At 43.4% G+C, this 13,942-nt stretch overlaps 1 protein-coding gene and 1 long non-coding RNA gene across 6 annotated transcripts in view; one reads left to right on the plus strand and one right to left on the minus strand.

Moving 5' to 3' along the window:
* HMGA2 (high mobility group AT-hook 2) overlaps positions 1-2,628 on the minus strand; it is a 193,401-nt gene extending 190,773 nt beyond the window's left edge. For 3 of the 5 annotated variants that reach the window (XR_007244920.1, XM_048502170.1, XM_048502172.1), the window contains exons 1-2: positions 1,823-2,628; positions 744-830 (exon numbers count right to left, since the gene is read on the minus strand). Coding sequence is in view for 4 of the 5 variants with exons in the window: in XM_048502170.1 (XP_048358127.1) it covers positions 744-830; positions 1,823-1,936 (201 nt within the window). In the remaining variant the exon portion in view is untranslated. The remainder of the gene's footprint in view (positions 1-743; positions 831-1,822) is intronic. The other 2 variants (XM_048502173.1, XM_048502171.1) reach the window with 2 other exon arrangements.
* LOC125435791 lies at positions 1,399-10,886 on the plus strand. The gene is made up of 2 exons (XR_007244921.1): positions 1,399-1,780; positions 10,657-10,886. It is a non-coding gene; the product is annotated as an uncharacterized LOC125435791 (long non-coding RNA).
* Positions 10,887-13,942: the final 3,056 nt, after the last annotated feature.

A 13,942-nucleotide genomic window follows, 5' to 3' on the forward strand; every position in this document is an offset into this window, starting at 1 on the left:
ATATTTAAATTGCTTTACTTGTTCTTTTGGATTATCTTGTATTTTCCACTTGAAGACTTTTAATTTTTTGGCAAATACTAGGACTTTAGATTTCTCAAAATTGATATTTAATTGATTAGTTTCACAGTAGATGGCATAAGCATTCATTAGGCGTGATAGTCCAATTTTAGAGCGGGACAATAAAACCGCATCATCTGCATATAATAGTATGGGAATGTGGGAGGGGCCTAGTCTGGGACTATGACCATTAACTTCTGAGAGTGCCAATGGTAGATCATATAAAAATATGTTGAACAAGAGGGAGGTTAAAATACAGCCCTGTTTGATGCCTCGTTTGACAGGGATGTTACTTGTGAGGAGGCCCTCTGGTAAACATTTTACTTGGCATATTGTATTGGAATATAGCTGCCTGATTAATAATAACAATCAAGGGTAGGATAGGATAACTGCCCTTACATGTCCAAGATACACCCACAGCGATCCTGCATGAAATATTATTAAATTGCACAAACCCCTGAAGTTCAAAGGTTAAATAAGTGAAATCAGTGGTGGAATTCAGCAGGTTCGCATCACTTCGGCAGAACCGTTTGTTAAAATGGTACTTGTAAACAGCCAGTTGTTAAATTATTTGACTCCCACCACTGGAACCAGTTGTTAAATTATTTGAATCCCACCACTGAGTGAAATCCTTTGGACAGGGGCTGATGAGTGGTAGTTAACTTCCTGCTCTGAAGGAAGCTCACCTTTTGAGCTGCTTTTGAAGGACTCTTGTTTTTGCTCCCTTTGGGTCTTCCCCTTGGTCTTTTAGGAGACGGTTCTCCAGCAGGTTCCTAAAGACAGGGCAAAAAGAAGGGGGGGGGGGATTGTGGCAATGATCCTAAGAACATGCTGTAGCACGCAACATCCAGAAAACCCATCTATGTCAATGATTGACCCACATCTAGCAATGAAAGGAAATAAAGAGGTATATTGTTTAAAAAAATTAAATTCATTTTTATTTTTAATCTGAGGCACTTGTGCTTGGCCTAGCAGGGGTGTGTGGTTTTGCAAGGGGCATAGCAGACAGGCCTGGTTGCTTGGGACACCTCTGCCCCCTGAGGTACAAAAAAATAAGGCCTCCCCTGAAAATAAGTCCTAATGTGTCTTTCAGAGTGGAAATTAATATAAGACCCTGTCTTATTTTCAGGAAAACACGATACCTTAATAAAACAGTACAGGCTGCAGAAGCAGCCTGTTCCCTTCAGGCTGAAACCGGCCAGGTGGGAACTATAGATTTCCCATGGGACCTTGAGTTAGTTTCAGTAAGGTGAGTGTGGGGTGGGAGGAGTGGGTGGAGCTGGAGGCAGGGATGCCGTGAGGGCTGCCGGGGTGCGACCCCCCCGCGTGTATGGTGCAACGCGCACCCCCCCCTCCACACACAAACCGGAAGCTACGCCTCTGCAAGGAGCCAACAATGGAGAACACGTGCGACAGAGGAGTTTGTGTGCCCTTCCTGCCCGAAATTAGTGAGTGGGGAGAGGCAATTGTAAGCAACTAGTTTGGGCAGGATTGCAGACGGCGGCAGCCTCTGTGAGTCCAGCACCCAATAGACACTGACACGGCACGAGATTGAGATATAGCTAAGGATAGCCCATTCTTTCTTTCACGCACATTTAAAATCTCCCCCAACCAGCGCTGGTTGGTGAGATCGGAAGCTACTTCTCGTTCCAGCGTACACCGCGGCCGCGCGGTGTTTGCAAGACAAAAAAACAAAACTCTGCATGTGCAAGCCTCAACAATGGTGGGTCTGTTTGCGCTCTGAGCTTTCCGCGGGGTTACTAACTTGTGGCTGCTTCCTAGGTCTCCCTCGCCCCCTCTTCGGTGGGGTTGCAGGTTGCTCCTGGGCAGCCGTGGAAGAAGTCGAAGACTGGCCGGCTCCTTCACCTCGTGCGCTCATCGTGACCGCTCGCTGGGACTGGAGCCTTTCCACGGTCGCTCTGGCGCTCTCCCCTCGGCAAGGCACCTTGGAAGAAACGGAGGCGGCGGGGAGATGTTTGAAAAGGCGACCTCGTTTCCTCGCTGCCCCCAGCCTGCGAAAGCAGCACCACCACCAGCACCACTACACCGGACGTCCTAGTGCTACCAGGGGAAGAGAAAAAGAGGAGGCGGCGGCCGCGGCGGTGGTAGTGGCGAGGGAAGTGGTGGTTGGTGTTGGTGGCCTAGAGGAGGGGGGAGCTCCTCTTTTTACAATTTAGCACCAGGATGGAAGATGGAGCAACTGGCGAGGTGGGGGGAGATAATAGGAAAGGGGGCTCTGGAAATGCGAGGAGAGAGCAGCAGGGCTGGGTGGGCGGGAGACGGTCTTCTGTTTAGCAGAGTAGAGCCAGTCTTGGGGGGAGGGGCGCTCGGTGGGATCAGCGAGGCTCGTTAAAGACAAGAGACACTGAAAAGAAGAAGGGAAGCCCGCGGGTCTTTCAGTCACGCCGAGTCGGTGGAGGCGGGGGCTGTTAAAAAATTAAACCGGAGAGACAGAAGAAACGGCGTTTCCCGCCAGCCCAGGCTGCAATATGGCTTGAATGAGCTGCCCGCTGCTGGGACTGGAACTATTAAGAGACTCTTGCCCACAATCTCAACTGCAATAAGTTTTCGGGGGGGGGGGGGAGGAAGCTTTACCAGTGTGGGGGGGAAAAAGTGGGAGGGCGTTAGGAGGCCACCTCGAGGAAGAAGAGGAGGCAGGGCGGAGGGAGAACCCCTCCACAACCGGGGCTGGCCGCGAACCAAATCAAAGTTCAGCACCGCAGCGGCGAGGGAAGCGTGCCGGCAGGGCTGGTCACGCCGCCGCGTGTTGTTTGTGCTCGGCGCCGGTGCAGAGACCAGAGCTGGTACCTGTCAAAGCCGTGGTACTGGATGCTGTTTATGAATCGGCTGCCGGGATCGCCAGCCTGGGAATGTTTTCAAACGCAGGAGAGCCAATTTTTTTTTGTTGAAAACTGAAACAGCAGTCCAGCGCACTGTGAGTGTGAAGTCCCAGCAGACTGATGGTGATCCCATGGAGTTTTGGAAGGAGGGAACTCACAGGGATGGTTTACCATTACTTTCCTCTGCACAGAGGCCCTTGAGTTCATTGTTGGTCTCTCATCCAAATATTAGCTTCTGAGATCCAAGGTCGTAGGTATAGATTTTTTATGGGGGGGGGGGTTAGGAGGTGGGGCATGGCTACGCCTCCCCAAGTCCCAGAGGCACTTGCGGCCACGCCTCCTCACCCTTGCCCCGGGGCATGGCCACGCCTCCCCAAGTTCCCACCCCCTAAAAGGCCACTGGCGCTTTATAAAGCAATGCTCTCCCGAGGTCCGGGGATGGCGGGCCTCCTCTGCCCACACCCTCCCCTGCCCCTCCCCTCTGGGCTGAGGCATAGAGGGAAAATGGAGCCACAGTGCACAATCTGTTTCGCCCCGCAGTCAGCTGGGGATGAAGGAGATCACCCCAAACAGCATCACTTTCAATGGTGTTTAAACTAGATCCCACCTTTAAAGGGAGAATCTGGGGTCCCTGAACTAAAACAACATTGAAAGTGATGCTGTTTGAAGGTAGATTATCCCACCCTGAAACAGCATCACTTTCAATGTGGTACTCAGTAGGTTAAGAGCAGGTGCATTTCTAATCTGGAGGTACCAGGTTTGATTCCCCTGCTCTGCCACTTCTGAGCTGTGGAGGCTTATCTGGGGGGGAATTCAGATTAGCCTGTGCCACTAGCCACCTGCGCCGGCCCCACTAGGTGACTTCTTAGGGCTGGAAGTCACAGCTTTTTGAGGGCTCTCTCAGCTCCCACCCACCTCTACAAGAGTGTTTGTTGTAGAGGGAGCAAAGGGGCAACTGGAGAATTGTAAGCCCCTTTGGAGGTCATCTACAGGAGAGAAAGGATATAAATCAAACTCTTCTTCTTTTTTTCTAAACTTCTAAAGGGACCTCAAGATTCTCCCCTTTAAATCCATGCAGAGAGGGTGGATTTAAAAAGGAGATTCTAAGGAAATTTTAAGGCAGTGCCTCGCTGTCAGGAAGCTTAATGGTGTTAAACTTCAGAAGCACCAAACTTCTCAGGGTAGTATCTTTATGAGTCTTCTCCTAATGATAGTCTGTTTTACCCAGGTTTGGGTGAAGTTTGAAGTTCAGGAGGGTCCAAAGTTGCTGGACTCCTCAAGGTTGCTAGCCCCATCTCCTAAAAAGGCTCCCATTGGAAACAATGGTTGGTTCATGGGAGACACCCCTTTGGGGAGTCCATAGCTTTGGACTCCCCTGGACCAAACTTCCTAAAACCTAGGTGGTATCAATAAAGAGACTCTCCTCTGATGATCCCTCCCAGGTTTTGTTTGAAGTTTCCCAATTCTAAGATGTTCAAAGTTATGGACCCTCAAAGATGTAGCTCTTCTATCTTCTATTGGCTCCCCATTGAAAACAATGAGGAGGATGGGGCACTCCCCTTTGGAAGTCTACTTAGCTTTGGACCCCCTGACCAACCAAAACTTCCACCAAAACCACCAGATTGGTAAATATCAATAAGAGACTCTCCTGGATAATGCACCCCAGGTTCTCAGGTGAAGTTTTGGTTTCCAGGGGGTCCAAAGTAATGGGACCCTCCAAAGGTGTCAGTCCCCTCATCTTCTAGTAGTTCCCGGTGGAAACAATGGAGGATGGGGGAGCACCCCCTATGGGAGTCCCTTAACTTTGGACCCCCTAAGCGAAATCTCACTGAAACCCGGGTAGTATCATCAGGAGAGTCCCCCCCAAGCAATCCCTGAGAGAAGTTTGGGTGCTGCTAGAAAACTCCCAAAACAATGCGCCCCTGCAGGATAAAACCAAAAAAAAGCATTAAAGCGTTTTAAAACCCTAGGACAAACAGGGTGTGTGGGCGGAGCTTGGGACATGAATTGGGAGGTTTCAAACGAGCCAAGAACCCTCTCCCCTTACTCTACGTGCATTACTTTGAGATCTGATGAGTTTGGACTAGCCTGGGCCATCATGTGCTAGGAGACAATGGCACTCTAAAGAGAAGATTGAATCTGAAGTGCATTCCAAAGTCAGAACTTCATATGTCATCCAAATTGCATGATGTTGTACATTTATAAGATGAACCTTGACTCAAGTAAGCCTTGACTAAAGATGCTTTATGCTGAAATAAATTTTGTCTCTGAATTGCCAGAGGACTCCTGTTTTGAATCCAGCAATATGTAAAGTCAACAAGGTGTGTGCAGACCAGAATGGCTGTCAAAAAGGTTTCATGTGAGAATATTCTTTTCTGTACACCACCCACTGTCCCCATAGAATACAGTTTGCTGACACTTTCTGCTTGGTAAACTATCCCTTCATTTAATTGGAGTCATCTTGCCACAATGCTGCAAAGACAGAAGTCAAAAGGAGCAAAATCAAATATGTCCCATCTGCTCCTTTTGTTTCCTGTCCTTACCCTTTAGAATAGTGCATGATTCCTAATTTCTATCATTTCTACCCAATGCTTCTGTACCATTTTGTGACTTTTCTCTAGACCATTAGAATCACCAACGTTGATATGCAGATTCTGATAGGCAGACGTTCCGTCTATCAAAACCAGCGTCCCATTACATTTGGCACCTGTATTTATACCACTTAGTAATCACTACCTGAGTTCTATGGTACAGTCCCGATTCAGAAAAAGAAAAAAACCTCTGGGTTTTATTTACATATTATTTTTCTCATTTTTCCTTTGAGAAACTTAGTGTAGTTTCCCAGATCATTTCCTATCCAACCACTAATTATATTTAGCCTGTTTAACTATTAACAATGTAACAGCATCATGTTTCCTAGTAGTCTCTGAAGATTAATGCTGTATTTTCCCACACAGATTTACTGAAGTGGAACTGTGAAGGCTCCATTAATAACAATATTATTAATCATTTGAAACCACATAAAAACACACCAAGAAAAGGGGACTTGTTATTGACAAGACAGTAAATTTACATAGGATGTGTGATACATGGGTCAGACAAAACAATTCATGACTATTATGCAACAGTTATTCTGTTGCTGTTAATAGTCTCAGAAACACATTCCCCTTTATACTAACAAGGACACAGATCACAACTATTTACTCTCCTATGCTGTCATCTTACAAATGCTTCTTTTTCCACATGGTCACGTAAATCCATTATGCTTTTGTGTAAAATTGTATATTTTTGACAGCCAGAGGGTAAATGTGGCTACAGGAGGAAAGCCCAGGCTAGCCTGATCTCATGAGACCTCATAGGCAATGCAGGGCCAGCCCTGACTAATATTTGGATGGGAGTCCACCAGGGAATACCAGGGTCATAATGCAGAAGTAGGCAATGGCAAATTACTTCTTGAAAACCCTATAGGGCTGCCATAAGTCGCTAATGCATTGTGACCGGCGGCACTTTTCCAGAATTTCTTTTCTGTAGGAACAACTGGAACACACACCATACCAGGTGGAATGGGTGCAGCAAAGAAAAAAAAAAAAAGACTTATGCCTTCCCGGATAAGGGGTCTGAACCTTTATTTTGTCCCACAGTTTGCCTTGCTATGTAAGCAATCTAAATAATTGAACATTTAGAGATAGGGTTTGCATTTCCAGAGTATTACTTGACTGAGTAACTGTATTAGGAGTCTTCAGAAATTTCAGAACCTGTCCTTGTGATAAATCAGGTTAACTTGTGGAAGACAGTCCCAGTTTCCGAGGGAAAATAAATTACACTTTGAAAATTCTGAGTTTGAGGGAACACCAATATTTATCTCAAGAATACAAATTCTGCTACTAACTGTTCTCTATCTCCTAAGTAGTTTCTATCCTCTCCTCCAAACCACCAGTTACGTTCTTTTTCTGTTTCCCTCATGGGTGCTGAACTTATTCATTCAGGAGCCACTTGGGTTAAGTCTGTAAAGTGAAGTTACAAGTAGAGACCACACTGGTCAAGCTTAACATCACTCTATCTCTGTTTCAGGTTATTTTTAACACCGAAACATTCATACCCACCCACGTTTAGTTTGAACTGCTGTGTTTATGCTGACCAAACTCTGCCAATTCTGAATAGGGGAGTATGGGAGAGAGGGAGGTAGATGAGGGGAAAGAACAGAAGCCCCAGAAGCCTCTAGCTTATCCTTATGAAAACACACACACACATACCTCTACACCTGTAAACTTCTGATGTGCAAGAGAGCCAGGATAAAAGGGGGATGGGGAATTCTCTTGTTGGTCATAGATACTACTAAAATAACATTCCAGTGAAAGGGGGGAGTTGGGAAAGAAAAGAGCCCTGAGACCCAAGAAGACAGTTGGGATACCACAGATACTAAGCTCCACATAATTCATTTAAACATGACCAGAAATCTACCTTTCAAGTCCTTTTGAAATTAGAAATGTTCCCAAATTATCACCATCTGGAGTTCTCTTTTTGTTTTCAGTATCCATGATCTTGCTATGTATTCCAATAGATTTTTCCACAGTCACCTCTCTAATTCTGCCAAGTTAACAAACATGTCAAGGCTTCAGAAGTCATTATATGCTTTTTATAGCGGCCCCCCTCTAGACACCCCTCTCTTCCAGCGAGAACATCTCTATATGCTTTTTATTGATATAGAAATCCTTTCAGGACAGTCCTGTTCCACTGAACAGCTGAGCTGAGATCCTACACTTGCATACAACAAGATATTCTAAGTCTTGGGAACTCCCACTTTACTTGAAGATTACATTCAAAGATATACAGATTTGTTTAATACTGCAGGGCTGATAGCTCTAGTGACCCCCACTGCATATTCACTGTCTTTTGTTTAGAAAGTGTTTGTCACACAGATGCAGTGGCTGAAGGAGGTTTATCATGTGGTTCATATTAAAAGAGTATCATGAGAGCTGTATGCGCTATTCTCAGCACAGATATAAACGACACGGTACTTATCACATATATTTCAGAAATTTTAAAAAATTATCTAAATTTTGATTGTTGGCAGCTTCCATGGACATTTTAATGGTCATCATTACCTGTGGCATGTCCATATCTGAAAACTTTAGAAACTGCTCTGTCTTATAAACAATTAAAACTCTCACTAATCCTGACTTTGGGATCTGGTTAAATATTTTTGAATTTTAACCCATCTACTACTGAGATGCCTTCCTAATTTTTTCTGAAATTTTAATAAGTATATTATCTTTTATTCAAATAATTGAAATTATGAGTGAACTGCCTTGGAGTTAGAACAGTCTGCTATGGAATACTGCTGTATTTCTTTTTATTTTCTGGTGTTAGTGGATTTATTGGTACCCTCTAGATATTGTAGGCTGAATCTTATGATTCATTTCTGCCAAGTTTTTTGAAGGTTTTTGCCCCTCAAAAAAAGTATTTCGCCACTGAAGCAAGTATTTTTATATCAAAGGAAGACTTAGTGGCAAGGGATTATAGGGTTTACACATACATTTGTCCTTAATTTTTTAATAGCTTCTTGTCCACTTTTCTAAAATTTTGCTTAAAAGAAGACCCCATGGAACAAAGCCTAAATCTTTACTGAATTCTAGTAAGAATATATCAGGTACCTACCAACAGCAGTTTGCCATGATTTGTTCATTGTTTTATTATCACCTTTCTGCTCATCATTCTGTTTTTTCTAGATACCTTTAAAGCAGATATTTTATTATTTGTTCTGATCTCTTACCAGTTATAGATAATTAATACGTAATTTCCTTGGTAATCCTAATTTATATGACAACTATAGTTAATTTTCTGCCTTCTTACCAAACTAGATTTTTATCAGTAGGCAGCTAATGATTCTGAGATTTGGTTGATTCCTTCAGGATTCTTAATTTCACAAGATCCTACTGACATAAATATATTCAGATTTTATTTTTTAAATATATATGGGTGCACAATGTTATGTGTGTTCCTAACTTTTCTTCTTTTTTTCCTCACTGATATTCTACTTATTGGCAGAATATATCATCATAGCTGTCTTCTTTTCAGGACTGAAGATACTTGATATAGTATTGTATTGAAAGAAGGATATTTAATGTATTTCAATGACCACAGATATATTAGGATTCCAAGCCCTGAGCTAATTTTTCTAGCATCACCTTGCTCTTTTGAAGGTGATCTTTACTGCTTATGAAAATAATCCCCCGTCTCTACAAGCCTAGAGCCTATAAACAATACCTGACAGACAGCTTGTAGCAGTCTTTGTGGGCAACACTATTTCTTCCAGGCAATCTGCAAGAAAATTGAAGTTTTTGGCTGCAGGTGCAGTCCTAATTCTTTCAAGGAAAGAAATGTGCTGACATCAACATGGGGAAACCCCGTTGGTATTTGGGCAGAATTCTCAGGAGTTAAGAAACAGTTTCTACACATGGGGAGTCTCTTGCCCAAAAACGCAAGAGCATCCCCAATCAGTCATCAGCTGAGCATGATAATGCATCTCTCTTCTGGAGAATTCACATTGAGCACTGCCCTCTCTGTGTACAGTTACAACCCACCCCCCATTTCACCCCTCATCCCCCACCCCCAGCTACAACAGAGTACTTGGCAACCCTAGCCCTGGTAAGTATTTGGGTGGGAAACCACCAAGGAAGTACAGAGTTTTGACACAGAGGTAGGGAGTGGCAAACTATCTCTGAATGTCTCTTGCCTTGAAAAACTCTACTGCGTTGCTTTAAGTCAGCTGTGACTTGATTCTAAAATAAAATAAATTTAATGGGAATATAGCAGCTTTTAGTTCAGGGGAGAGTAGAAGAAAACATTCAAACATGATAGAATAAATTGCCATTGCTTTCTAATATTTTCAAATTAAATAAATTGTGGGTAACCTTAGGTTCCATCTTCAAGGTTTTGCAGGATCAGGGATTTTGACAGGGGAATTCAATTGGAACCAGTATTGAAATGTCCATAAGCCTGTGTGCAGTATCATTTTATTCAGTGTATATGAAGCATTGCTGTAGAGTGTACGCAGGCAGCTAGGAGAGTGAGGGTAGGTTTCCCCTGGATTGCCAGGACAGGGGAAAGGGGCATGTCTCACCTTTCTTCAGTGCTTCCAGTGCAGGCTGGTTGTGGTTCAGTGGATTTGAGCATCCATACTTGTTGATGCAGAAAGGTCCCAACATTTCATAAATTCTCCCAGCATCTACAAAAGACCAAATAGTAGGTGGGATTTGAAGAACTTTCTGGCTTGAGACCCTTGAGAAGCATTGCCAATCTAAGTAGGCAATATTTATTTAAAACATTTATTATTATTATTGTTATTATTATTAATAATAATAATAATAATAATAATAATAATAATAATAATTCGATTTGATAATTTATTCGATTTGATTATTTATTCAATTTGATAAACCCTGCAGGGCTCATAGCCATCTTTTCTACTTCCCCTGGAGAACCTCAATACATCTTTTCTTCCTTAATGCCATCTTTTCTTCAACTTAGCCATGTAGCCTGCTTTCCTTATGTGTTCTAACTTTTCTTTTTTTCTTCCAGAGATTCTTGTATTTACCTGATAGGAATATCTTTATATAGCTTTGGCACTTTTTTTTCTTGAATGGGTGACAAGAAACTTCATAAATAAAACGGTACTATGGGCAAAGAGCCTGATTCAGTATATGGCAAATTCATGTGTATTATTCTCCCCTGCTTTTTCTTTCTTCATCTCTTCCAGATTTTCTCAGCCCTTGAAGCTATGGCTATGACCTGGACTTTGTGCAAGGCAGAGGGAAATTTGTTCCCCACCCTGCCAATTCCTTCACAATCACTGCAAGTTCTCAGTCCTCCCATCACTTTTAGCACACCATGATGCAGCTGGTAAAGTTCTTTGTGGTTTAAAAGAAGGATAAAAAGACTCAAAGGGAGAGAGAGAAAGAAAAGGAGGATACAAAAGGAACTTGGGAAAGAAAAAAATCTTGAAATGGAGCTTAATAAAAGTCAAGAGATAAAAAAACAGAACTTCTAGAAGAAGGAAGGAGTATGCGAGCGGGTACCAGAGTATGTAGAACTCAGGTACCTCGCCAAGCCAAGATTGCTGAGTGCCACGGCTTCCATGGATGCCTCACCAGGGATCACTGACTACTACACAGTGAATTGCCACCCTCCACTCCCCTTGTCAAAAATCCTTGCGTGCATGAAAGAATCGCTGTTCTCCACTCCCCTCTGTCTAAAATCGCTGTATGTGTAAGATAATCGGCACCCTCCACCTCCCCTGTCAAAAATCCCTGCTTGTGTGAGAAAATTGCTGCCCTACACCCCCTCTGTCTAAAATAATTGTGTGCGTGAGAGAATCACCGCCCTCCATCCCCCCATCAAAAATCCTTGCATGTGTGGGAGAATCATTGCCCTCCCATTCGAGGCGCCTGCACACCCCATTTTTCTGTCTAAAAATCAAGATTTCTCCCTCAGTGTTTTTTCCTCACTGCAATGAAAGCTACATCTCTTATCAACAGGGATTCTCTCACATGCATGGATTTTACCGGAACAGAGGCGGGGAGGCGCCCGTAGCTACTCAACATCTGTTGATTGGTGGGCCCTAACACTCTGTTGTTGATTGATAAATATAAGTGTAGGAGCCAGAGTGGCAAGGCGGAAAAAACTGCCCCAGTTCTGCTGCCGTGTTTTTCATGGCAGCGGAAGCCACTGAAGTTAACACAGGCATTTCAAAAGATCCTCAAATTTGGCAATTTTTGAAAGCTGCGGACAAAGCGGATATGCTGGCGGGTGAGTCTGGGGCAAACAACATGGCAGACATGCTAGCAACGCCGGAACCATGAAGAATTCTCCATGGCTGCACAAGATTTATTCCCCTGTAGCGATGAATTTTACATTTTTGCAACTGTGAAAAACTGCCTATGTTGCTCTTTCATAAAGTGTAATGCATAAAGCCTGAGACCAAGTGGCCCGCTTTCTGCCGCACGGGCCTGAATTCGGCGGTACCTGGGGACTTGCAATGGCCAGTGGAATAGGATACGCCTGGGGGGCACAGCTGTTAAGCAGCCGCTTGTGCCGCTTCGCTGAGCAATATGGCTTATAAAGCCATGATTTTCCCTACCTAAAACTTCGAAAGCAAAGGTTTACCAGAAAGCGGCGGCTTTGGAGCCGCCTTACATTCGTCGCGAATGGCGAACCAGCCAGGCTTTCGAAGCGCCTTCCCTCCCCATGTCGATTCGACCTACCTGCTCTGCGAAAGCCCTCGCGGTATGCGTCGCGGAGGCCTGGGGACACGCCCCCTCTGCCCTGGGCGACTCCGGGGCTGATTCGCGCAGGGCAGGGGGGGCGTGTCCCCAGGCCTCGGCAACATGCCGTGAGGGCTGCGGTGGCAAGCAGGTAAAATCGACTCGACGCATAGCTTAGCAGCGCCATTGTCCCGGTAGGTTCTGGGACCATTCATGCGAACTGTCCCAGAGGGGTTGGGTCGGCGTCATGTACGCCGAACCAACCCCTACCGTGGCCATGCGGAAACGGCCAGTGTTTGTAAAAGAGATGGCAACTGAAAAAGAAACCACCAAAGAAGCAGCACAGTTGGTAGATGAAATAACAAAATAATGGTGCTACATCAAATTGTGTGTGTGGGGGGGGGGTTCACTTCAAAATTTCAGAATATTAGGAAAGATTTTTTTTAGGAAAGTTTTTGTTTAAACTTAGACTCATAACAAGTGCCTTTTTTGCTTAATACATTGTTTCTGAAAATATTTATCTAATAACTTAATTGAAATGAAATTGAAAAATCCTGAGTTTGTTTTGTGTAGACAGAGGGAACTACCTAAAAACATTAGAGAGTAATTACCCATGCTTAAACAGCTGTGATAAAGTGTCTGGTATGGCTTCTGGAGAGATTCAAGGAAAGTTACTAATTATGGTAGTGAAAAATAACTACAACTTAACAAAATGTATTATTAATGCTGCTCCAGTATAAGAAGGGGTGGGTACTAACAACAAGGTTCGTGATCTTGTTCAGTTACACAGACAATAAAAAGTCTGAATTAAAGAAGCCATTCTATCTTCTGCATGCTTCTTGGCATTGCTATATATTACTATTAATTAGGTGCATATGTTTTGATGGTGCCCAGAAGCTGTGCAATTTCACAGGTTGCAGAAGTTAGGGGTAATCTTATTTTGTGTTTCCCATCAAATCTTATTTTAATACTTTAAACCTGGGTTGTATTCCCATTTTTGGCACTCCCTAACATCAGATGCTTTGGAATCATTAAACTTCTTTGGTGGCCACAACGATCATTTTGCAATAGTCTTCCCTCATATTTTCCTCAAGTGAACTTCTTGTTTAATAATATACTGGATCTGTGTGCAAAGTTGAAGATCACATAAAGTCAATGGGATACCCCAACACTTCTACATTTAGACAACAAGATTTCTCTGTTTCTTGATGTTTCTCTTATCTCTCTCCTGTACCTAATTTTCCTTTTTTCTTTTTCCAGTCTTTCCTTTTTCTTAGCTTATTCTTGTGGCTACTACTAGAACTGCTTGTTTTATTACCCTTTTGCTGCTTCACCCTCACTTCCATCCTTCCCAGTGTCAAGTGAATATTTTCTATTGTTATTTTATTCAAATTAATTTCAATAAATATTGTTAATTGTGGGGAGGGGGGGAGAGGAAGTGACAAATCCAGCAAAGCATTTATTTGAGATATATTTAAACCCATCCAGGAAAATGAAGCAAAATTACAAGTTAGAACCATGCTGGCAAGTACACGTAGAACTAATCATTATTATGTGCCTTAGAAGTGTATTTAATTGCTATTTATATTTTGGGGTATATAATCTCTACCCATTCTTGTCTCCATTCTTCACTATGAAAATTGGGGGGAGGGGTAGAAGATAAATGTATGAATTCAAGAGATTCTGAAAAATAGACACCAAAATTGAGGCCACAATGAAACCATACATTCATGTCTTGGCAATTATTAGCATCTCAAGGAGGAAAGAAGATGACTTGATTTT

Source organism: Sphaerodactylus townsendi, linkage group LG06, assembly GCF_021028975.2.
Source record: "Sphaerodactylus townsendi isolate TG3544 linkage group LG06, MPM_Stown_v2.3, whole genome shotgun sequence".
NCBI lineage: Eukaryota > Metazoa > Chordata > Lepidosauria > Squamata > Sphaerodactylidae > Sphaerodactylus > Sphaerodactylus townsendi.